The 23,106-nt window shown below is 37.9% G+C and overlaps 1 protein-coding gene across 2 annotated transcripts in view; it reads left to right on the top strand.

Moving 5' to 3' along the window:
• The window catches only part of PEPD (peptidase D), a 130,329-nt gene that overhangs the window by 22,030 nt on the left and 85,193 nt on the right, over positions 1-23,106 (top strand). For both annotated transcript variants that reach the window (XM_030457527.1, XM_030457528.1), the window contains 3 exons: positions 6,484-6,528; positions 13,510-13,585; positions 15,002-15,048. In XM_030457527.1, coding sequence (XP_030313387.1) covers positions 6,484-6,528; positions 13,510-13,585; positions 15,002-15,048 — 168 coding nt within the window. The remainder of the gene's footprint in view (positions 1-6,483; positions 6,529-13,509; positions 13,586-15,001; positions 15,049-23,106) is intronic.

Raw genomic sequence — 23,106 nt, 5'->3', positions numbered from 1 at the left:
TTCCATAATTACTTTCTTCTCCCCTTTGCAACCTAAATAAAAACTTAGAGATTCTGTCAGGGATATTCCAAAGTGGCAAACATTTAGATATCCTTTGCTGCTCAGTGAGTTAAATATAAACTAATTAAATTTAACACTGGCCCAGCAATTAAACCAAATGACAGATGGTCTCTATTAATCCCCCTCCCCTGCCAGATAAAGGAAGGAGAGAGAATAAGGGAGAGAGACTTATGGCTTAGAAACTAAACTACACAGCTTTAATGAAACAGTAATGATAAAACGGAAAAATTACTGAATATATATAAGTATACAGGAAAATTGATACCATGTTCCTCCCCCCCTTTTCCTCAATAACTCTCACATCATCACCAAGGCTGCAGAGCAGCTCTGGGAAAGTCCAGGCTGGACTCCTGGAGTCAGCAGCAGTTGGGAAGTGGAGGCAGGAACACACAGATTCAGGCTGGCATGGATCAGGACCACAGGCAGAGGAACCATGGAATCCTCCCAGGATGCTGAAGCAAACAGGGACAGGCAAAGAAGGGGAAGCAGCAAAGGGTTTGACCCTCGTGATCTCTCCAGTTTATTCTGAGTATGATGTGTATGGGATGGAATACTCTGTCTTGTCAATTTGGCCATCTATCTTGTCCGTTCCTCCCCAAAGGAGGGCTGCAGGTGTAAGCTCTTTACTTCTTCTCTCCTTCTGGAGGGCAAAATGTTCCTCAGAACTGAGCAGTGTCCTTGGCTCTGCACACCAGTCTCCAGCAGTAACTATAAACATTCAGTGTTATCAGTCCCAGAAGTAGACACTGACTGAGAAACTTGCTGTTAATTTCAGCAAGTGCAGCTACTTACAAGAGATTTAGCTGAAAGCAAAAGCACAAGACAGAAAATTACCTTTATCCTGGCCCAAACCAGGACATCCTGAATGTTAAGAAGACCTTTTAAATGACTATTTGGTGACCCTTCTGCTGTTACTTACAGCAGTATGGTGGTCTGTTGCTTTGACCAAGTAGATACTCAGTTATCTTGTGCTCTCCAGAGACAGGTCGACTCAAAAATCTGTGTGGAGTGATACCTCCAGTTTTATTTGAGACAGCTCTGCATAAAATATAAACAGTTATTAACTCCAGCATTAATTGGTTATGGGAATGATGTACAAAGGTCTTTTTGAAGTACCAAAAAGCCCTGGTTTTCCCCCCTGAATTTCACTAAACACTGGAGTTTAATTAGTAACATATTCTATTACTAGTCAACATTAAGGTAGGAAGCCACTTCATTTAGCACTTGATTTGAGATATTAATAGCATGTCTCCTGCAACACTTAAAGGAATTAATGATATTTTATTGCTGGCTTCCCAGTTCATGGTAAACACACTGTCACTGTGCTCTGAGAGGAATGCTGCTTTATTCTTTTGGGGAAATTTCATCTGTTTAGCTGGTAATTCTCTTTTGAGACCTGGGATATGGTCACTCCTAGGCACGTAGTTGTTACTTGTGCTGCATTTGACAGATCTGGTTGGTGGCTTCCCCTCCCGTGCTCATGGTACAGAAGAACATTGTTGGGTGTGCTGAAGATCTACTCTCCTCCTCTGACAAGGAGTGTGCCCTCAAACCACTTGTCACTTCAACCTTGCCTTGGTCTCCCTGACTCCTGCTTCTGTCTTCTCTGGGGCTGCCACATCTCTTGTGAGGGTGTGTTTGCTCTGTGTGCCAGCAGTAGGCATGTGGAGAGGCATGGCTGCTCCCTGGGGCTGCAGAGGAGGAGAAGAGCTTCCTTATAAACTCTGTTCTTCTCATATTTTTCTAACTGTGTATAAATCAGCCCATTTTATATTTATTTTCAACACAGACCTAAACCATTTCTGCACTCGGTCTTTCCTCCTTGTGCACCACTCCTGTATGAAATGTTTCCTTTCTAGAAATGTATGTATTTCAGATAGATTGATTTCTACCAAGAGTCTGTACAAGTACTGTGTTGTTTCAAACCTCCAACCCTCCAATCTGCCTGTGACTGTCCTTGTTGGCTGTCTCCTTTGTTCTCTGCTGGGCTGGGCTCTGCCCTAACTCTGATGCTGTATTTTGTTCCTGGGTTCTTATTTGTTTCCATTTTCTGGCTACCTGGCCAAGATGTATTTGCTTGCTAGGGTCCTTTTGTGTTCTTTCTACTCCCATTTGTCTTTTTTCTCATGGGCTGGCTGTGCCCACTGTGCCCTGCTGGTTTTTTGTTGTTTTGGTTTGGCTTTTTAGTTTTTTTTTTTTGTTTCCTTGTTTGGTTTTTTGGTGGATAATTATGGAAATAATGTACCATTTCTTGGAAAAGCTGAATCTTGCTCTCTTTTCAGACTGCTCATCTGCTCCTGTCAGAAACTGCCTTTTTCTTGCCCTAAAGCTGTTGCTTCATTGCCTTACTTTTTGAACCATTTGAACTTTTCCTGGAACATAATTACCTAAACCGTTTGATTAATTTTTCCACTGTAATAAATAGTTATTTGGGACAAAATGATTACTGTGGTCAGGGGTTATTTCTATGGTCACCCTGAAGATCACTTGAAAGTTATTTTTGTTGTGCTAGCAATGATCAAGCTTGATTTTATGCTGATAGCTGAGCCCGTAAGAGTGAATTATATCATGGCTTCTGTTAGTTTACATTTAGCTCTCACAGAGCCAAGCTTGTTGTGCTGAAGAAATCTTGTATCTTCCTGCAGTCTGTAAAAATGGGGAATGGTGGTACTTGGGAAGTTGCCCTGCTTGGTGGGTTGTATCATGGTGCAGTGGAGGGGATTTAGGACACCTGGACCATTTACTGATGTTGTGCCTGGTAACTCCCCTCGGGTCTTTGTTTATGAATCCTACAGAAAATACTTGCTCTCATTGCTTCAGGTAGCTTAAGCTTTTAAGTGTAGAAGGCAGAGTACCAAACCAGTTCTAATTCATTTTTTCTAGAAATATTAATTTCTGTTTGCTGATAAAGGTTATTTCTGTGGTTTGGTTTGGTTTTTTGTTTGGTTGGATTTTTTCCTAATTCATGAACCCATTTTTCAGAGAGCAAAGTGTAATTTTTTAGTAATTTTTTATGTCTAATCATGTGGTGCTTAAGTAGCACTTGGAAAAATGTTTTTGAGAGGCTGTGGCTCACCATGTGAAAAATGGATTTTGAACCTGTATAGATAAATAGTAATATGCCATATATTTCAAAACACTGTTGAATAAATCTTCACTTCCTGTGTTGGGGGCGTTTTTCCTCATCAGTCAATTTATGTTAATGATGGACAATTTAAGCAATATTATGTAATGTTTAAAGTTTTTCAGTGAATTCTTTTGCCTCAGAACTGCACTTGAGTGGCAAAGTCAAACATTAGGGAATGACTCTCTGTGTTGAAGACAAATAGAAAATTCTGACATCACTTATTAATCTGTTTAGATTTTTATCACCACATACACAAAAAGTGTGACCAAAAAAAGGGTCTCATTATACAGAGGGTGTAAATTTCTAGCTTAAAATAATAATAATAAGATTGTCTCTCATGTTAAAAGACAACTGAGTATGAAATCAATTTGGACATGCATTTCTTAGATCCGTGATCTAAGAAATAATATTATAATGGGAGCATTAACACCTTGGAGTTTGAAACTGTAGCTAAATATTCATCTGTTTTCTTCCTCAAGACCACTTATCTCATCATGTAAGTCATTTGCAAATTGCAGGAAAATGTAGAATTTGATTGCCCTATACAATCCCCTTAACATTAGGGTAGTCTATCAGGAAAACAACTTTGCTGGATGAACAAGGTAGTGTTATTTTATGTAGGATTGGTGCACAAATTGTGTGAATTAAACACTATTTGTGTTCTCCTGTTGGTAATGACAAGGTCTTCTCCTTGAGCTTGTAATTTAATCTGTAACTTTTAGGATGTAGTTTGTTTACCTGCCTTATAACTAAAGTGAAGCATAATTTGAGTCATTAGCTTTAGATGTCTAGCGGTGATAAATGGGTGGCCTTGTGACCACTCACACAGGACCCTCACTTGTCACGAGCTGAGCAGAGTTGAGACAGTTCAGTCCTCAATCATTGGCTTCTTTGGAAATGTTACACGCAATAGATCAGATCATCCTCCAAATATGAACTGATGCTGTGTCCCAGAGGTCTAAGATCTTATTTCATACTCGACACTACATCACAAAATCTGTCTTCAGGTGAGAGATAAAATTGCCGTTCAGCTGATAACCTCCTGTGTCTTCTACACTCCCTCAGAACCCTCTTGTTTCAATCCTGCTGCCTTGCTGTGTGTTTATTAGTTTCCTCAATTGACAGCAAATAGAGTTTTAAGGAGCTGCCACATAATAAGTGGTCCCAGCCAGTAAGTAAAGCTTGCATTTATGGCAACATAAAGGTGGTTCAAGATGAACCCCTGAGGGCCGGGAAAGGTAAAATCCAGGGGCTGCAACAGAGATGGTTCATCTCCTGGCTGAAATTGCTTTTCCAAGAGAGCATTATTTGAGCTATTGCAAGCTTATGGCAGTGTACAATTTTTTCCTTTTTTTTTTTTTTTTCTCTTTTAGTGCTTAGATGAGAAGCAGTCTTCTGTTGTGAGGTTCATGGTTTTTGGTTCAGTTGCTTTGCTTTTGGTTTCACCCATTTATGCTGGTGGTTAAGTGAACATGTGACGTTCCTGAGAGAAGAGGTGTGAATTTTCAGGTCGTAAGTCAGCTAATTTCTGTACCTTCCCTTCCCTGTCCTTTATATTCTTTGGGTGCTTCATAATAACAATAGCTTATACTTGTCTTATCTAGAGCTGGTGTTGGAGCTTTCTGCAGTGCTGCGGTGCTGCAGTGTCTCCTTACACTTGCCTTCATTGAGCTGTGTTCTGTCTGACATACTGATGACAACCATTGCAAGTCCTCATGTCTATTGTTGCAGCTGCAGCTTAATTTTTCTGTGTCCTGGTTTTCTTTGGTAGTATCCAGCCCAAAAGGTAGCTCAGGCTATTGGGTTTGCTTTTGTTTATTTTTTTTTAAGAATTTTTATAGATATGTTTTTCTATATCATTTATGTATTTTATTTTGTATCAATCTGTATTTAATGTCTCTTGCATTCCATAGTTATTTCTGCATTGATATACATAGGTAATAGTTGTTGGGATGGTAGTGATTAAATTGAAAAAGTGCCCCTTTTTTCTAGTTTTACAAGACTTATCTTGTTTCCAACTGATCAAATTTATTCTATAATGATGTATTGTTCTAAGACTTGTGGCTTTTTGTATTGTGCTGTTTTTCTAGAGCTTTCTAATTAATACCCATAATACTGAATACCACACAGCTCATCCTTGCTGTTGTTTTCTACCTTGGAGTAGGAACACAAAGCTATTAACCTTCACCTTGTTAGGATTTTATAAGTTTATGAGCTTATGTTTTTGAAAAATAGAAACAGGAGGTTTTTTTCTGCTATCTGAGGATGCAGGAAGACCCTGGCACAATTAGAAGTGATTTCTAAATCATTTTGTAAATTGGATTTGTGCTTTAGTTGGTCCCTTCTGAGATACAAAGAATAGTTAATAACCTGGAATATATCTAATTTTTCCTTCAAAAATGTGGGAAGATTAATTGTTGTCTTATAACATTCTTCTGAAGATTTGAGCATTTTAATTCTCTTAAATGCTCTAACTGAAGAGCCTGCAGTCCTGAGTCAGACAAAAATATCTTTGATGCAGAAAGCTCCTTAGGCATTTAAATTGTATGCAAAAAAATCCTTGAACAATGCTTGAAAATGCATTTGTGTTCCACTTAATTACTCAAATTCTTACTCTATTGGCCACTGTAATGTTATTATTTAGAGAGCCTCAAAATAGTTCCAAGAATACATGAATTGCTAATGCAGAAAATAAACAGAAAAACAGTTGAGCCTTTGAGGCCAAGGTGAGGTGGAAGCTTTCCTTTGCCTCCTCTGTAGCTTGGAAAAGGCAGAGAGGTTGTTTTCCTTTTCACAGTCCTCTAAGCAAGCTTGTTTATCACATGCAAGTTCTGTGCACATAAAAATGGGAAGGCATAATATAAAGGATGACATTTGCAATTCACTGTTTAATTTAATTGAAGGGATTTTGAGGAGCAAAGTTAAAATCACAGAACAATGTGGAAGCAACCCTCTGGAGGTCTGTCTGGTCCAAGTCAGTCATACCAGTGAATTGATAATATTTCATCTTTGTCAAAACAATTTTAATAAACATGTCTTGAACACACCATTACTCTGGTTTCTGTAGTCTTAAAATTAGCTATCTGGTTTAGTATCATATATTTCAAGATTATATACGTGCACAGTGAAGGTGAGTGTGTACATTTGCCTCACTGGGGTCTGTGCTGAATTCCAATACAATATTTGGTTTTCTAAGTTTTCAAATCCCCAGAGAAGAAACAGAAAAAAAGAAGCAAATATGTAGTTTCTGCTGGTGGTTTTAATATTTGTAATTTTTGTTTGTTTGTTTTATTTAGATTTAATGTGAACAATAAAATCCTTCATCCTGAAATTGCAGAATGGTGAGTACCATAAAACCTTTTTCTCTGAGTATTGTTGAACATGCTTAGGGTCTGTACCATAGCTTTGGAGAGATTCCCTTAGCGTATGCCTCTTACTTTACTATGAGTTTTCAGTTTTAAGATGATACCATGTTATGGGGAGGAAATAACATACAAAAATAAAAACAGGGCTGTGTAACATTTCTTAAGAATTTTGTTTGGATTTACAGTTTTATAGAAAGTGTTAGGAGTTAAGTCACATTTGTGGGAATGTGAATTTGTATGAATATGAAAAGAACTGAGGATAATTCATATTCTAGCAATGAAAACCAAAGGTAGATGAAAACTGTGTTTGAACAGGTAATATTTAATAAAGTGTTATTACTTCTCTGGGCTTTATTTTCATAGCATTAATTTTATTGAATTATTACTTATGTAACTTTACTTTGTAATTCCAGGGGAATTCTACATTAGCCTATCTAGAATAGACAAAAATAGAGAGTGTGACTAAGTGTACTAGTAGCTTGCAAAGCCACTACATTTTACCAGTTTTGCTCTTTAGGTAAGCAGTGCTAACTTTGTCCTCAGGATTGCTCCATAAATAGGGCTTTTTAGTTTTCCATTTAGGAAATTAACTGAAGAAACAATGTAGTGGATTTTTGGTAATGAATTAGGTTTTTATCTAAGCTTTTTGACTATTAATCTAGAAAAGAGGAAGCAAATCCTTAGTCAAGAGATAAGCTCAAAATCTTAAAATACAAGGTGTATACTCTGAGTGCCACTGTTGAAGGCTACTCTATTATATGCTACTACATATTATTCTTTTTAATGTTTATTATATATGCTGGGAACAGTCTGCCACCATTCTCTACATTTAATTGCCACCTTGAAAACTGTGGAGATGTATTTTGAACTTGAATGTAGGTCACATTTCTGTTGTTACAGCCATTTTTCATTGCTTGGCAAGAAAGTTGTAAAAGAGAAGTGGAAAGCTTTGCTTAGTCATTGTTGCATCACTGAGTCATGGATGGACTTGGAGATGTGTAGTAGGGGGACTCATTGCTGCTGATGAGTGCAGGGGGGAGATGTGAGTGCTCTGCAAGAGAGAAAGCGTGGGATACCATTTTAAAAAATATTTTTCCTGTTTTGTCTTTCTTCCAAAGCAAAGAATTATCTTATAAAATTGATTTCTGAATTTATGAGTTGATGCAGCCTTTGTGGTGTGAAGTCCTGAGGAATGTAGACAGAACTCAAACTTGGAAATAGATCTGTAGGGATGTGCTTTTGAAGTGCACAAATTAGACACATGTAGTTAAAGAAGGAGCTCAGCAAAACTTGGGATATTTTTAGAAGTATCATTAGTGTTGAAGTAGTCAAGGTCCTGCCATTACAGATATTGATATGTCACAAACTGGAGCATGGGAAGTTCAACTGAACTGTGAGGAAGAACTTTGCTGTGAGTTTAACAGCATCAGAACAGGCTGCCCAGAGAGGTTGTGCAGTCTCAATTCCTGAGACCTGGATGCCATCCTGTGCAACTTGCTCTAGGTGAACCTGCTCTGGCAGGGGTGGTGGACTGGATGATCTTCAGAGGTCCCTTGCAACCCCTAACATTCTGCAGTTCTGTGATAGGGAAGATATGGAAATATTCACACATTCTCTGAGACTCCTAATGCCATCCTTTTAAAAATGATAGGTAAATTAAGTTAGAATTCATAAAGTCTTGTTTTCCTGCAGAAATGGCTGCTCCTGAGTTCAATTGGTTGGTTTGGTGTAGGGCATGTGGGATGTTTTTTGGAACTTTCAGCCTCTGACAAGTCATCATGTCAGCAAGAGGAGGATTCTCCCAAGTGACCTGACAAGCTGAGGAGTGGAGAAGGGAGCTACATCTTTAATCGGACAGTACAGTTTTTCTCCTCCTCTTGTTTGCTCACCTTTTTGTACTCTTGTTAGCAGGGAATACCAGGGGCCGGAAAAGGGACCCCGAAGAGAGCTTGATCTAAATTATAAGCTTTGATCTGTAGCTACAGCAGTTCTACAGGGAGAGAGATCACAATTTTAGCTGCACGAGGCTTCAGATGAGGGCTACAAAGTTGTTCCCAAGTTAGCTTTAATTCCAATTCCATCCACCTTACCAAGGTGTCACTTGATAAGAGTTTCTCCTGTGGGGTTTGGATATAATGGGGCATTAAATCTTAGGACGCTCAGAGATGGACAAACATGAGATCTGTGCCCTGAGGTTGAACTGAGATACATGAAGCACTGAGGCAGTAGAAAGGCAACACTTGGAGCTGTTGTGTAAGAAGAATCTCTTCTGTGAATTGTGAGTGCCAGCCTGGAATTCTGATTTTATCCTGCCTTTGAGCTCACAGGGGTGAGATGCTTGGTATGCACCTTCCCTCCACCTGGCTTTCAAAGAAGGGGAATTCTAAGTGAAGCCAAGTTCAGATTTGCATTCAAAAGTGTCTTTAAAAAGGTTTTATTGAGTTTGGTGGCTTTCATTTTAAGTCAGAAGTATGTTAAAGACCATTGTTAGGATTTAAGTGTCTGGTGAGATCAATACATGAATGACAGGCTATGTGTATTGAAACTTCCTTAAGTAGAAATTCCCTTGGAATGCCAAGTTATTGCCTAAGAAACTTTATGTGGAAAGCAATAATTTTTAGAATTAAGAATATTTTCCTTTAAGGAAGAATTTTTTTAGGGGCTGTATTGTAGGGTAGGAATTAATTTGAATTATGTGCTTGCACTGATGCGTATAATTTCAAATTCAGGAAGCTCTATACTACTCTGTTTTGTGTGATACTTGTCAGAAAAACTGGGATCTCTACGCTGTCAAATCTGCCAGCAAGAGGGGAAATGGCTGAGCTTTCTTAACCAGAAAGGGAGAACTGTGAGCTACAAAAGGCAGCTCTAGCATTATAGTATTATAGTCTTCTAATAAAATGCAGAGAAAATGGTTCAATACTGGCAAAGGGCAAAGCATTTATGATAAAGTATCTGTTGCTTCCCTTGTTTACTTGTCCTGTTTCAAGAAGTCAGCATCTTCTGTCTTGCTATGAAACGTAAGGATAAACCCCAAAGACTTTGACCTTAGATGGGACTTAGGCAGTTTGCTGATGAGAATTATCACTTAATTTTTTTTTATTTTATTTTTATGAGTGAATAAGTTTTCAAGCCCTTTTAAAACCTTTCATTTAAAATTTTGGGGCTCTCGTGTTTGATACTGAGTTTATATTCTAAATGTTGATTGTGTTGTTTTGAAAAGAAGATGTCATCTAGTAGAAAATCTTCAGACTTTTTCAAGTCATCTCCCTAGCAATCGGAAGGAAGGGTTTCTACAGCAGCACTTACCAAAATGACCTCTTGCTACTTTGGCATATCAATGTCTGTCATTATCATAATGGTACTAGAAGATAAACTTTTAGTAACATATGGCTCATTTTGTGCCACACTGAAAATGGGATTTGATAGCTATGTGTGGAAGATTTAATATATTTATTTTACATAATTTTGATGGGAAGTTCTGATTGTTTAATTGGGAAAAGTGATCTCTATTTAATGCCTTGAATCTGGGCATACACTTTTTGTGTTTTCAGGGACTTTTTATTTATGTTGAAAGCCTCTCAACATCTTTTTGAATGATTTCAAGATTAACACCGTTTTTGGTGTTCCTGCAGCTGTCTTTAAAAATTGTGCTATAAAGCTACTTTGCATGCACGAGCCACTGTGTTTACTGTCTTTGCTACTTTTTTTTTTTTTGCATGGTTTTGTGCAAAATCTTGCAGAAGAGCATAAATGTATCAACTGTGGTAGAGAAATTTCTATAAATAAAATGTGGAAGGTAACAGCAGAGGTGAAAAAGGGTGAAGAAAAGGCAGGGCTATGGAGGCTGTCTATGTGGGCAGCATCTGTACTTACTAGATGGTTTGTAAATGTCATATTTCCAGAAGGACAAGGAGGAGTGGATGAAACCACATATTTTCCCTTTATGTCACAGAAAGCAGCCACTAAGCTTCTGTGCAGGTATTAAAACAAACAAGACAGGTGATAAACACTGAGCTGATAACTGGGAACAAAGACTTCTGGCCCCAGGAGCAGTAATGGTGAATGGGCACAGAGAAGCAAACGTTTGTGTACCTTTGTGGGAAGAGTTGAGTTATGCAAGTTTCAGCTTCATAATTGCCTCCAATTCTTTGTGCTCTTGGCCACTTAATTAATGGAAAATAGGTTGTGCATGAAATGAGATATCCTGCCACATAAAATGCCCAAACTTAATTTCAGGGCTGAAATGATAGTTGTGTGTATTAAAGCTTCTCTCTTTTGTTGGGTAACTGACATGCATGAAGAGACCACCTGCTCATCTGGCAAGTGCAGACAAAAGCACAAAGTCTACGTAAAGAGGAGAGTGAGGAAAATATTTTTACACTGGTAAAATAAAGAAAAAAAATTACAGTTTAATCCTGACAGTTGGAGTGCTTCTAACTTCCTATTAGTCTTAGTCTGTTAATCTGAGAAGTGGGTTTGCTACATGCTTTATCTGTACGTTTTTGTAATTGCCTTAGCTGGAGCCTGGATTGTTTTTGTTGAAAGAGTAACAAATGCGGAGTGTGTAGTTCTTCCAAGGGTTTTAATAGAACATTGAAGTTCAGATTTGTGAACAAAGGTGAGACTTTCTTCCTAGACTTATCTTGGAATTAGGGGCAAACAACATAATGAAAACTGGACTGCTCATCACCTGCAAGATTGCCTTTGAGTGCTGAAAAAAGTGCTCAACAAGCAATGCTTTAAACCTGGCTTGGGACAGTGTTACTTTTACAGTAGAAAGGTGCTGAGATCCTGCCTTTCTGCTACCCCAATATACTGGTGGGAGCTTCATCAAGAGTACCATTGCAGACAGCATCAGAGCCCTGTAATGCTTTCTTTTTGGTCTCTGATGGAGGGGGAAGTTGATCTTGTTCCCTACACAATTGTACATCCTCCCTCTCTTCCCTGCTAATGGCTGCATAGTGGTTTTTGTTTGTCTCAGTATGACTAAACAATTTCTGTAAGATGTATCAGTGGTTGACCTTGTGTAAATGTAGCTGATACATTGCACAAGAAGTGTGTCTGAGGCTGAGCGGGAATTTGTATATGCAAAAAGACACCTGAGAAGTTATGGTCTGAAATAAATACCTTGACCCTGAAGCCTTATAACCTAGTCAAGAAAAATAGGTTCTGTTAACTGTTTGCACTTTTCACTGAGCAGTTACTGAGTGGTATTACTAGTAGATCTCAGTTAAATAACTAAATTATGAAACAACCTGCAGATTAGGGGTATGTGCTCCATATTGAAAGTAATCTAAGGGCACATCAAGCAAGTATTGAATTATCCTGTTAGTACATGCAGTCTTCCATAGAACAGGATTTAAAAAAAAATCTATAAGCCTTAGCTACCTCATTCTAACATGAATATATTTGAGTTAGTACTGTTCTTTATGTCTTGGCTGAAAGGTAAAAGCTGAAGTTTGTTTTCTCACCCGTGGTGAGCAGATTATGCCACTCCAGTGTAATTTTTTCACCTTGATGTGCATTTTAAAACACTGTAATTCTCTTTCTCAATGTGTATGATGATTATTTTCTGTTGTATTCCAAATGACTAAGAATGTCAATCCATTCCTCTCTCTACTGCATTTCTGATTGTAAGAGCATTTTGATTGATACCAGCATTTTTGCAAAGGTATCTTTAATCTTGCCAGAAAAGTTGTGTTTGAAGGGGAGTGACTGTGCTGCGTAGTGATGCAGTTACTGTCTGTGGGAAATAATCTTGCCACACATCAGAGGCACTGATGGCTGAGAAACCTGTTTCTGGTTTCATTAAACCAAACTGCAGGAACAGAAATGTAGTAAAGTTTTCTACAGTGATGAGAGTAGGAACCTTTCAAAATAAAAAAGGAGTGTCTTGGTGGCAGTTTCAAAATGTAACAGGTATGATACTTTCACATAAAAACTTGCTAACTGCTGCAAGCTCTGAAATGGAGCTGGAAAATACAATATTTCCATACAATTCAATAGATGTAGTTTTGTTCCTTGTAGACACTTAGTATGTACTTCACAGCTGCCTTTCAGATGGGCATGAGAAATACTAGAAAATCAGTATGTGTAGCAGTGGAAAGAATAGGTGATTTTTGATAGAAAGTATGGAATTATCTCTGCTTCTCTCTTCATGTCACACTAAATAGCAGCTTTTATTTGAAATACATGGCAGAAAGCAATGTAAGTTGATAAGAGTTTAATGGTAATTTTTTAAGATGTGTCCAGAATAGAGTATGGACTCATAAATAGGTACAAATTCAGTATAAGTCATGAAGAGCAGGATGGGGCTGGGGGGGGAGGTTTGTTTTTGGTTTGTTTGGTTTTTTTCATTCAGAAGCATGTGAAAGAGAACGGACATCATGGGTGTAATTACTGCTGCTGTGGTTTCTGAGTTTCATATTTAGTTGGTTTTTTTTTCTTCATAATACCAAACAGAAATAGTATTCTTCATACTCTCCACCCCCCCCTGCCTTTTGAAGTATTGCAAATATGTGGAAGTTGGGATTGTGCTGAGTAGAAATTCTGGAGCTCTGGTAATTTCAGTATGTTAACTAGTTTCAAAGTGTGCTTGAAAAGTAAATCAAGTATACTTATAGAAAAGTTCTGTTCAAACAAATGCAGAAATACTTGGCTTTTGTTCCTAATGTATTGTAGAATGAGTTGAAAAAATGTTGGTTGGGCCACTTGTTTATTAATTTAAAAAAAATACAGACTGATGTTTGAAATGCTTGAGAGCTCCCTTTGTAAGATTGTTTTGCTAATGGTGAATCAATGCCAACAAAACTCTACTATAATGAATACTGACATAGCTCTTTGCTCTTGAGGTGTACTTGATTTAGGTGCATATTATTTTCAGGTTTTTTTATTTCACATTCTTAAACAGTGAAGATGCAACTTAACTTGGTATCTGTTCCACTTTTCTTTAAGTCGTGTGATTAAGACAGACATGGAGTTGGAAGTTCTGCGCTACACCAATAAAGTCTCCAGTGAAGCTCATAAAGAGGTAATGGATCCTTTACTGTTAATAACTTTTGCTCTTAGTGTAACAGTGGTGCTCAAAAAATGTTCCCAGCAACCCTGAACTGCTTAGTAATAAAATAATGGAAAGGCTGGGTAGAAATAAGAGTATAATATCCTCCTATTACAGCTCTGTAATACACCTTGCATTGTCCTTGAACTCACTGGTGCATTTGTGATGTGTTAGAAGTGAAGTGTGGTTTTGGGTAAGAGCTGGAGCCTCAGCAGAAGGTGACCTGCTTGCAATCTGTATCCTGCATGCACAAACACCTGTATTGTGATAGAGAAGGAAGAGATAAAGAAGATTATTTTTCTGGTCCATGTCATCATGTGCAGCTCTGAAAAGTTTAACTAGCAGGTTACTCTCTTCAGATCCTTACAAGCTGAAGGAGTTTTTTCATGCACAGTGGAGGACAAAGCAAGGGCTGCTCCTCAGAGATGAGTATGTGCCCCATTACTGTGCTTTATGCTGTTCTGTTGATGTAGCAGTATGGCAAAGACAAATCCAGGTGCTCAGCAAGGCTGCTCAGGTTGGACCTAGCACTGTAGCAGTGGAGCCATCTTGTTCTGGTACTGATGACAAAATTAATTTGGGAGTTGATCCTTTACTCCATATTGTGCTGGAGAGATGCCATGAGGTCTGAGAAATGACCAGAGGGAACCTAGGTAAATGTAGATGGTGATGTTACTGACTCAACTGTTGTCTTTCCTCCTGCTCCTCAAATTTCTGAACTGTGAAGTGTAAAAATATTTTAAAGTGAATATTGTAAAAATGCAATGTCTAGGGATAGTGATTTGCATTAATTTTCCTTGCTGAATAATCCATCCTTGAATAATCTTATTGCATCTGAGGGAATTTCTTCTGCAGAGCAGCTGTCCACAACTTTTATAATACAGAAACAGGCAAAGGAATGAAACTAGTGCACGTTCTCAGCAAATCTGAGAAAAAAAATCAGACTTATGTGTTGTAAACCAGTGTTAACTCTAGTAGTTTTCTGTAGTTTCTGATTGCAAAGTATAAAAGAGAATCTCCCTTTGTAGTATCTTCCAGTTCATAGTTTTGTTTTGCTGGTGTTTCATAAATGTAAAACAAAAGGACTTCCTGCCAAGGCCACCAGAGCTTTCAAAATTAAGCATTGGTATTTTGATGAGCTGCATTTAATTAGGATATAGTGGTTTGGCAATTAAACTTGCTTTATTGCTGGAGATTGCAGGAATTTATAAAAATTAAAATGATTTTGATGTCTAAAGTAGTTTAAAATGCATCTACTGATGTAAATTTAAATGAAGTACAGATGATATTTTTGTAATATAAGTTCCTCTGGATATACTCAGTCATAAGTAATATTAATATGAGATTCCCTCCTCCTATGAATATCCCATCTTAGTATGTATCTTACAGGTAATGAAGGCAGTAAAAGCAGGTATGAAAGAATACGAGATGGAGAGGTAAGAATTTTTTCAATATTTGCAATAAAAAGGGTAAAGTCTCTGTGTGTTAGAGGTGGAAGTAATATCTGAGACAAAACAGTAGCACTTATTCAGTTGAGTCTGAGAGCTCATTGCTGTTGGTAAGAATTATTTATAATTTTGAGTAGTATTTCATTAATTTCAAACATGTATTTGATGAAGGCTGATTATTTTTCACTGATGTGTTAGTGTAGTATAATTCTCCTACTGGAGTTTTACAGATGCTTTACAAGTAGCTGTTGTTATTGTTTGAAACCAGCCAATAAAATAGTATTTATAGATAAACATTTCCCTTATGCTTGTTTATGCTTAGAAGACTGCATTTAGGAGTGTTTAAGAACCTTGTCAAAGTCTGTGTTCCATTATTTTTTAGCCTACAATTACAAGTCAGTATTACCTGTACTTACCCTGTAAGGAGCTCATCTCACCAATGTTATGGATGCTACTACAGCTTATAAAAAGTCTTTAAGAATACAACATAAATCTCTGAGTTGAAGAAAACCTGTTGTAAAGGCATATATTAGAGTGATTGGTTGCTGATACTGGTACAGCATTGATGTGTCTAGATACAAGGAAAACATTACCTCCTTCATAAGCAGACAGTCCTATAAAGGATGAGGTTGATCACCAGGTTAATTTATTTTTAGCTTGCATACACTATTTTCAGTTTTCAAAGTATTTGCATGATGAAGAAATAGAAAATAGCAGTCATATCTCAGCTACTGTTTTTTCATTAAATAATCTTTCAAGTATTAGTAAGCAGGCTAATTTAGTGCCCAGTAAGAGGAAAATAAAGTGACCTCAGTATTTGTCATCAGGATTTCAGTGTAGCTCATAAACCAAATAATGCCCTTAGAACATAAGAAATATGGAAATAATAACATTACATTTAAGCAGCAGACTCATACCTATAATGTGACTGTGATTCAAATTGCAGTTACATTTACCATCAGGCAACAGGGAAAGAAATAATTTGTATACATTCCCCCCGTTAACTTTATTCATAAACCTTGTTTTCGTTTTCATTTATTCACTACCCATGCTATACATGCTGAGGGTGAAATTTTAGCTCTGGGAGTCAATAGTAATAAAAAAATTCCATAGTGCAGAGCTTGTTCTTAAGTGCTTTTAAATGTCACGATTCTGGCAGTTAGGTTTAAATGTCACGTAGCAAATCCATACCTATAAATATACATACTGTTCAGCAAGTCTGCGAGGTATAGTGCATTTTCACTCCAGGACTTTCATCCTTCTCTGGCTAGCTTCTTCCATATTCATCAACCTTTTGAAAAGATAATGTGTGTCTTTCAATTTTAAAAATAATGAAATTAGTCAACTGTCTATTAAAACTATTTAAAATTGCCTTCTGTTCTTCCATATGTCTTGATAGATTACACTTGAGAGAGTTTGAGGTTATTACACTAATGAAAGAAGCCTTAGCAGACTACCTCTGTCACATCTGCCTTAGGGATTATAAATAGAAATCAAGTTTCTGTTGCTGGTGGAATTCATCCCTACTCCAGTTTCTGTTCTCTTTTTGTTTAGGGGAAAAGGGTTCTAAATAAATAAACCTGTCATTTCCACACATTTTTGGCAAGAAATGTATACTTGTTTATAAAGTTAGAAAAAAGTCTAGGAAATTTCTACTCTGAATAAACTCATTAATGTACTCCAAGTGGGGACTTTTCAAAGACTTAGAAATAGGTAACATAAGAAAACAGACAATTCTATTTGAAATAGTAGATGTGGTTTTTGTTACTTGTTGTCAGCAGGCCCAATAGCTTGTGGTCTACAGCGTTGGTACACCTGGAATCCAAGGGTTCAGCAAACCAAAATCTAGTTTCTTTAGGATTGTCAAAAGTATTCACACTTATATTTAAGAGTTCAATTAAAGGTTAATGAAATTTTTCATTCTCTGAGGTTTCTAGGGCTTCCACTCCTTTTGGGAAAGAATTGTGTGAGCATTTCCATTTGTGGTTCCCACTGATGGTTATTAAATGTTTGATTTTTTAAATGAATATAGATATCTCCTGAAATGTGGTCAGTAAACCTCCCTTCATATTGCTTTACTTCATTCTTTGATATCGTGGAGTATAGCATATATATTTTTGGATACGAAGCTGGTCTGACCCTCTCTGCTAGGAAGAATAATGCCAGAGATCCCAAAAGCAATTAAAATTTTCCATTACTATATGCAGGATGTAAGCATTGCCTTTTCTTTGTTCATTCAGCTAAACAGCCTTCCTAAAATTAAAGTCGTTTTACTTCTACTGTATCATACTGTAAGAATATGTTAAAATACTCCAGGAAATTTATCTAAAAGTCAGCAATATACAAAGCTAGTTATATTTCTAGGATTGGGATTATTCTCTTAAGAGTAATTTGGAGGAAATTAAGTGAATTACAGAGAAATCTCTGGATAAGATAATATCTTTTATTTTGGGGATTGAAAGCTAGTTTCAGAAATACGGAAGTACTCTGTATGAATAAGGTCCACAGGTAAATTTTCAACCAGTAATGTGTTAATGCTAAGAAACAGCTAAATGCATTCATTTTTTTATATAAATCCAATCAGCTCTGACTTCTTTTTTTGGTTTGATGTTATTCAACTTTAATAGTGGTCGGTTAAGGAGACAAGCCAAGGCAATTACCTACAAGCAGTAATTCCCAGCATGTGTAATTGCATATAAAGTCATTTTGGTAGGTCAGATTCTGGATTTTCTCTGAAGTAGTTTATTTAGTATTTGTGCTTATCTCATGTTTAATTAATCTTCTTTAATTAAAAGCTTTTAATTATGAAACTGCTCTGTAGTTAATATATTGTTATAATATGGCAAATGATAAAAGATGTTCAGCTAAAGAAGGATGTGAAAAAAATCCATGATTTCAGCTGAGTTGTTTCAAGTGTGCATATATAAACAAAAATATTTTGTGTGCACACAGAAATACACACATATGTAGTGAAACTACTAATTAGGAGCCACAATAATCTGCTTTAGGATGCTCTGAAGCACTGGAAATACCTTCTCTAGATCAGTGTTTATCAGTTTCTAGAGTGGTGCCTGTTTGTCTGCTTGGTATTTACCAAACACAGTTTTGAATCTTCTGTGCATTTTCTCATTTGTTCCCTTTTTTATTAAATAAAACGTTTAAAGATTAGGATGGCTGCTTGGATTGTTGATTTGATTGGGGAATGGTGTGAAAGTGTGCGCTGTAGCAAGAGAAGAGAAACTTGATACAAAATCAGTACTGAACACATAACTATTGTGTGCATTGCTTTTTTTAATGGGTTTTTATCCAGTTCTCAGTAGCACTGAAGGCCCTGTGGTAGGAATGTGTGCACAGTCCTGGATTAATTAAACTATGATGTCATCACTGCCTCATAATGCTGTGCAGCACTAAGCCAGCTCTAACATTCATTCCCTTGTCCCAGATCCCCCTGGATTATTTGACTGTCTCTGAACTCTCTGCAGCTGCTGAACACAGGAGCACCTTAGTGTCACCATCCAACTAACAGTGATTCCACTACCTGGAATCCTACCAAAAACTTGGTCCTGCTCCTGTAGAATAGTCTCCTTTATAGAAAGGAGCAACTAGCTTGTGTAAAAGGCAGGTGGTGCAATGTGCAGTGTCAGGGGTGCCAACAGTTCTTTGCATGGTGTTTCTGTTAGTAAGAGCAGCAAAGTAGAAAGAGTCTGACCATGCCTGTTCAGAGGACATGTGATCCTGGAGCTCTTGGGCACTACTCAGGCACTGTTGGTTTTACTATTGTTTTTTCTCTTGGTTTGCTAGGGAAAACCACTTCATCTCTATATCTGCTTTCCCCTTTGTAAGGCTTACCTGCATTCCTTTCTTAGGACTTTAAATGCTTGTGCTAAAGTGATGGAGGGCCATATACAGTCTATATGATCTCACAGCAGCCAGTCATTACCAGTCAGCTGGAGAGGTTACTGGGAGTAATATTGTGGTTCTCCAGATGAGGTTGTAGAGGGACAAGTTGGAGTTTATTGAGGGTGTGTGCCAGCCAAGTCAAGAGCTTGTTGCCTTGCTGTACAGATGCCCCCTGTGTGTGTGGTGCAGTGCATCTTCCAGATCTGTGCAACCATTAGCATAAGCCTGGTGATTTTGCAGTAGCTGATACTAAAGTTAAAATCCACTCTGCTGTAACAGCAACAATCTAAGGAATAAAATGTCAAGAAGGCAGCTACAGAGGTTTTTTGCTTCTTGGTTTACAATGCTGACAGACTATTTTTACACCTTGCCTCTTACCAGCTGAAGCTGATGCGAGTTCTCTATCCCTATTCTTTTTAGTGCTGCCCCTGATTCTGAAGCAGAGCTTAGCCTCTGAGATGAGTTGCTGTCATATCTGTCAATGTTAAATTTCACTATCTGTGGAAGTCTGAGAATGCTCTCATGGATTATAGCTCTCATCTTTCATTTATCTCTCTCTTTCTCCTCTCTGCTCCAGTGGAACAAACTGAAAATAAAACATACATGTTATTTCACTAGAAGAGAGAAAATAGCCAGAATAGGTTTATTTCCCTTTGGGTATTTTATTTTAGTGAAATGCTCATTATTTTAGCTAATCAGGATTTGTCACTTACCATCTCCTGGTAGATTTTGCTATTGCAATGTTCCTGAGAAAGTAATTGACTTCTACCGCAAATAACCTTTAAAAATATTTCTATTTTTTTCATGATCCAGTTTTTATATTTAGAATTTCAACTGAAGTCCTTCTCATAAGTGTGCGTGGATAGCAAACAAGAGTGCTCATTGCAGCTGACAAAGTCACATGGGTGAATTCTTGACAGTTGCTTTTTGATATGGGAATGGTGGCATATTCTGGCCTCACTGGTATTTGTGTATAGGATTTATCTTTATTAAACAAGAGACCCACACTCCATTAGTCTCAAGCAGCATGTCAGTCTGCTCAGTTACTGAAATGTGATTTTCTTTTCTTTTAAGTTGTTTTTAAAGTTGGTAGCATTGTGTAGCCTGAAAATGCCTTGTTTCCCAAAGCTGCGTCACAATTAGAGATGATGGCTTTTTAAATGTAGGTTACTGCTATCAAATGGCTGGATTTAAAAATATAAATTACTTAAAAACATCTGAGGGAGAGGAGGAAGGTGGCTGTTCCCCATGCTTTTAAAAAACATCAGCTCTTTCTTTTTTGTTGTTCTGCACACCTGTGTGATAGGACTGGTGTATGTGTCTGCCTGCTGTCTGGGCGGTGTTTTGGTGCTAAGATAATCATGTACCCAATGTTATTTATTTGCCTTTTTCTCCAGTTCTGCTAGAAGGGTTGAAGGAAGAAATGGATTAGCAGCAATTTCTGGTTTTAGGAAAATGCCTGTGCTTCACACCAGCCCAGAATCCCAGTTCAACACAGATGGTCCTGGAGAGGGCGGGGAAGCAGCTGGTGAGCTGCTGCTTTGGCATCTGTGCCAGGGACCACCTGGTGGGAGGAAGCAGCTCAGGGTCACCCAGAACTTCCTAAAAATGGTGGTAATGGTGGTACAAAATGATCTACCCAGTCCAGGGCCAGGTAGGCAGCTTAATGCAGCTCTGACAGCACATGTTGAGAAGCTGCTAATTGCTTAGGTTGAGTGAGCCACTGAATCTCAGGTATCCAGTGCCCAGAGGATGTCAGATAATAGCTTTGCTGGGAAGAGCAACTGGATTCAGAGAGACATGTCGTGCAGTTCTCCTCTGTTGCCTACCATTCCTCAGGTACAGCTGATCCTTTGATGCTTTAAATTAGGCTGTTTCCACTGATTTCCTAATCCATCTGAATTAAGGTTGCAAATGACCTTAAAACAAATTTGAATTTAAAAATTGGTTTAGAAACCCCCTGAGCATTGCTCCTCATCTGTGACACAAAGAGGCACAAATGCATATGTTCACACACTCAACTCACCAGAAATGGGGGTGAGCATTACCTGCTGAACATGGAGATCTGCCTCAGCACCTTATCTGCATTAGATGTGTTTCTCTGTGGAAGGTGCCCTTTGAGAGATTACAGCCCTGGCAAACACACACCTTGCAGGGTTTCCAGGCACCCTGCCCTTCCCCCTCTCCCTAGCTGAGAGGAGAAATCTGTGGGGCAGAAACCTCCTGTGTAGGGGAGCATGGAGGTGCTGGAACCTCTGAGGCCTGGATTTGCTTGGCCTGCTGGTCTGTGTGATCATGGTGGATAGTGGTGGACTCCATCAACTGCTGGGAGGGAGCAGAGCAGTTTGAGTGTATTCCCAATAATGCCTCAGCATTTTCCCTGTGCAGAAGGTCCTGTGACAAGTTCATATGTTCTCTCCTTCAGTAGGGGACATTGGTTCACTTGTGGATGTCACTTTAATTAGCTCTTTGTGTAGAAGATTGCTGTTTAATTGCACAGGTCTCTTCTGTGACTTGTGATTGAAGTTCTACATAATTGGGTTTTATCTTCTACCAAAAAATTGTGGAATCGGACTGTGTGAGAGCTTTAAAGTAAAACCCTCTATCAGTCCATAGATACGAAAGAACAATTACCATGCTGGTAAGGGAATGGTTCCCTTCAGAAAGAGAGCTGTGGAAAAATGTATGCAATGTCTGTGCATACAGAACTGGGCTTGCTTGCTTAGCAAGATATAACCCAACTTTAAATGCTATGTCATTGTATGTCCTTACAAGGTTGTATATCTTGCTAGTGCTGTGATAATTTTAATTATGCTTTTATTATCTTTCTGGAAATCAAAGATAGTCACAATTTTTATTTAAATTTTTAATCTGGTTGAAAATTATAAGCAGTATTAATTTCTGTGTGTGTTTTGTAGAGTGACTTATTTATAGTAGGGAAAGAACAAGCTTTCTCCTCAAATTAGTAATGATCTTGGTTTTTACTGAATCTAGTGTGGCATTGAGATAGCGAACCAATTAGCATTACTAATGACAAGCTAAGATTGGAGCTATTTAAAATGGAAGTCATTGTAAGAGACAGCAGGCTGAATTGATTATTATTTGCTGTGGATTTTGTTCATGCTTGTTCAGACAAGTCAAAAGTAAAGATTCTACCATATGTGAGGCTTTATCTGCATTGTGAGCTTTAGTTCTATTATCTTTGCTAATTACTGTCGAAGCAGAGAGATCAGAATTGTGTGTGTTGACCCTTGTTTTCTGATAACCAGAACTGTCATGTGATCATGCTCAGAGACTAGAAGCCCAACTGAAAAAAAAATGGGTGGAATACCAAGACTGTCCATTAATAACACGATGTTGCATGCTGAAAATCAAAACCATTTTAGCAATTAGGCAATTAGCAAAATCTGTTCCTTGCTGCTGGCATGCCTCCTGTAGTAATTCTTTAACAAATAGGTTCTTAGAGCATCATCGTGACCATAGTGTGCAAGTGTCACCTTCCAGCTTATTATGCAGCAATACTTACATCTATCCTGATGGTTGTTTTGGTTTATTTGACTAATTTTTGGTTTTCTGTTGTTGCATCATATCTCTCTATGCACATATCTGTTGTGCAGAACTGTAGTGTCTTGGCAGGTGGTAGGTTTTTTTGAGTACCCAGTATCAACAGTATTGAAAAACACAAGGTCAAGATTATAATTACAGGATGACATGTGATAGTCGTTTTTAGTTTGGCTCTTCATGTAGTTGAGTTAGGTTTCATGTGCAGAATGATGTGTTGCTCTCAAGGGTTGTAATTTTTTTGACCTAGGTCTTGGTCATGGGCTTTTAAGCATTGTTTGGCAGTGGTAGGCTTAGGTCACTTGATGCTTATTAAGGTCTGAGATTAAAAGCAATGATTGAAAATATTTATGTTTGGGAGTCAATGAATGTAGGAAAGGACAAAGCTGCAGATGTTTGCTTATAGTGACTGACTCAAGAGCACTGGAGCTTGCTTAATGCTGAAGTCTTTATACCTAACTGTGATGCATTTCTCCTGTCCAGGCAGCACTGGAGACAGCCTGTGTAACTAGGGTTGAACTACATAGCAGCACAGAATTGAGTTAAATTGCTGCTCAGAATTGATGGAAAATGAACTTTAAGTGA

The sequence above is a fragment of the Calypte anna genome, chromosome 11, assembly GCF_003957555.1.
Source record: "Calypte anna isolate BGI_N300 chromosome 11, bCalAnn1_v1.p, whole genome shotgun sequence".
NCBI lineage: Eukaryota > Metazoa > Chordata > Aves > Apodiformes > Trochilidae > Calypte > Calypte anna.
Note: the sequence above shows the minus strand (reverse complement) of the source record. Positions and strands in the feature narration are given on the sequence as shown.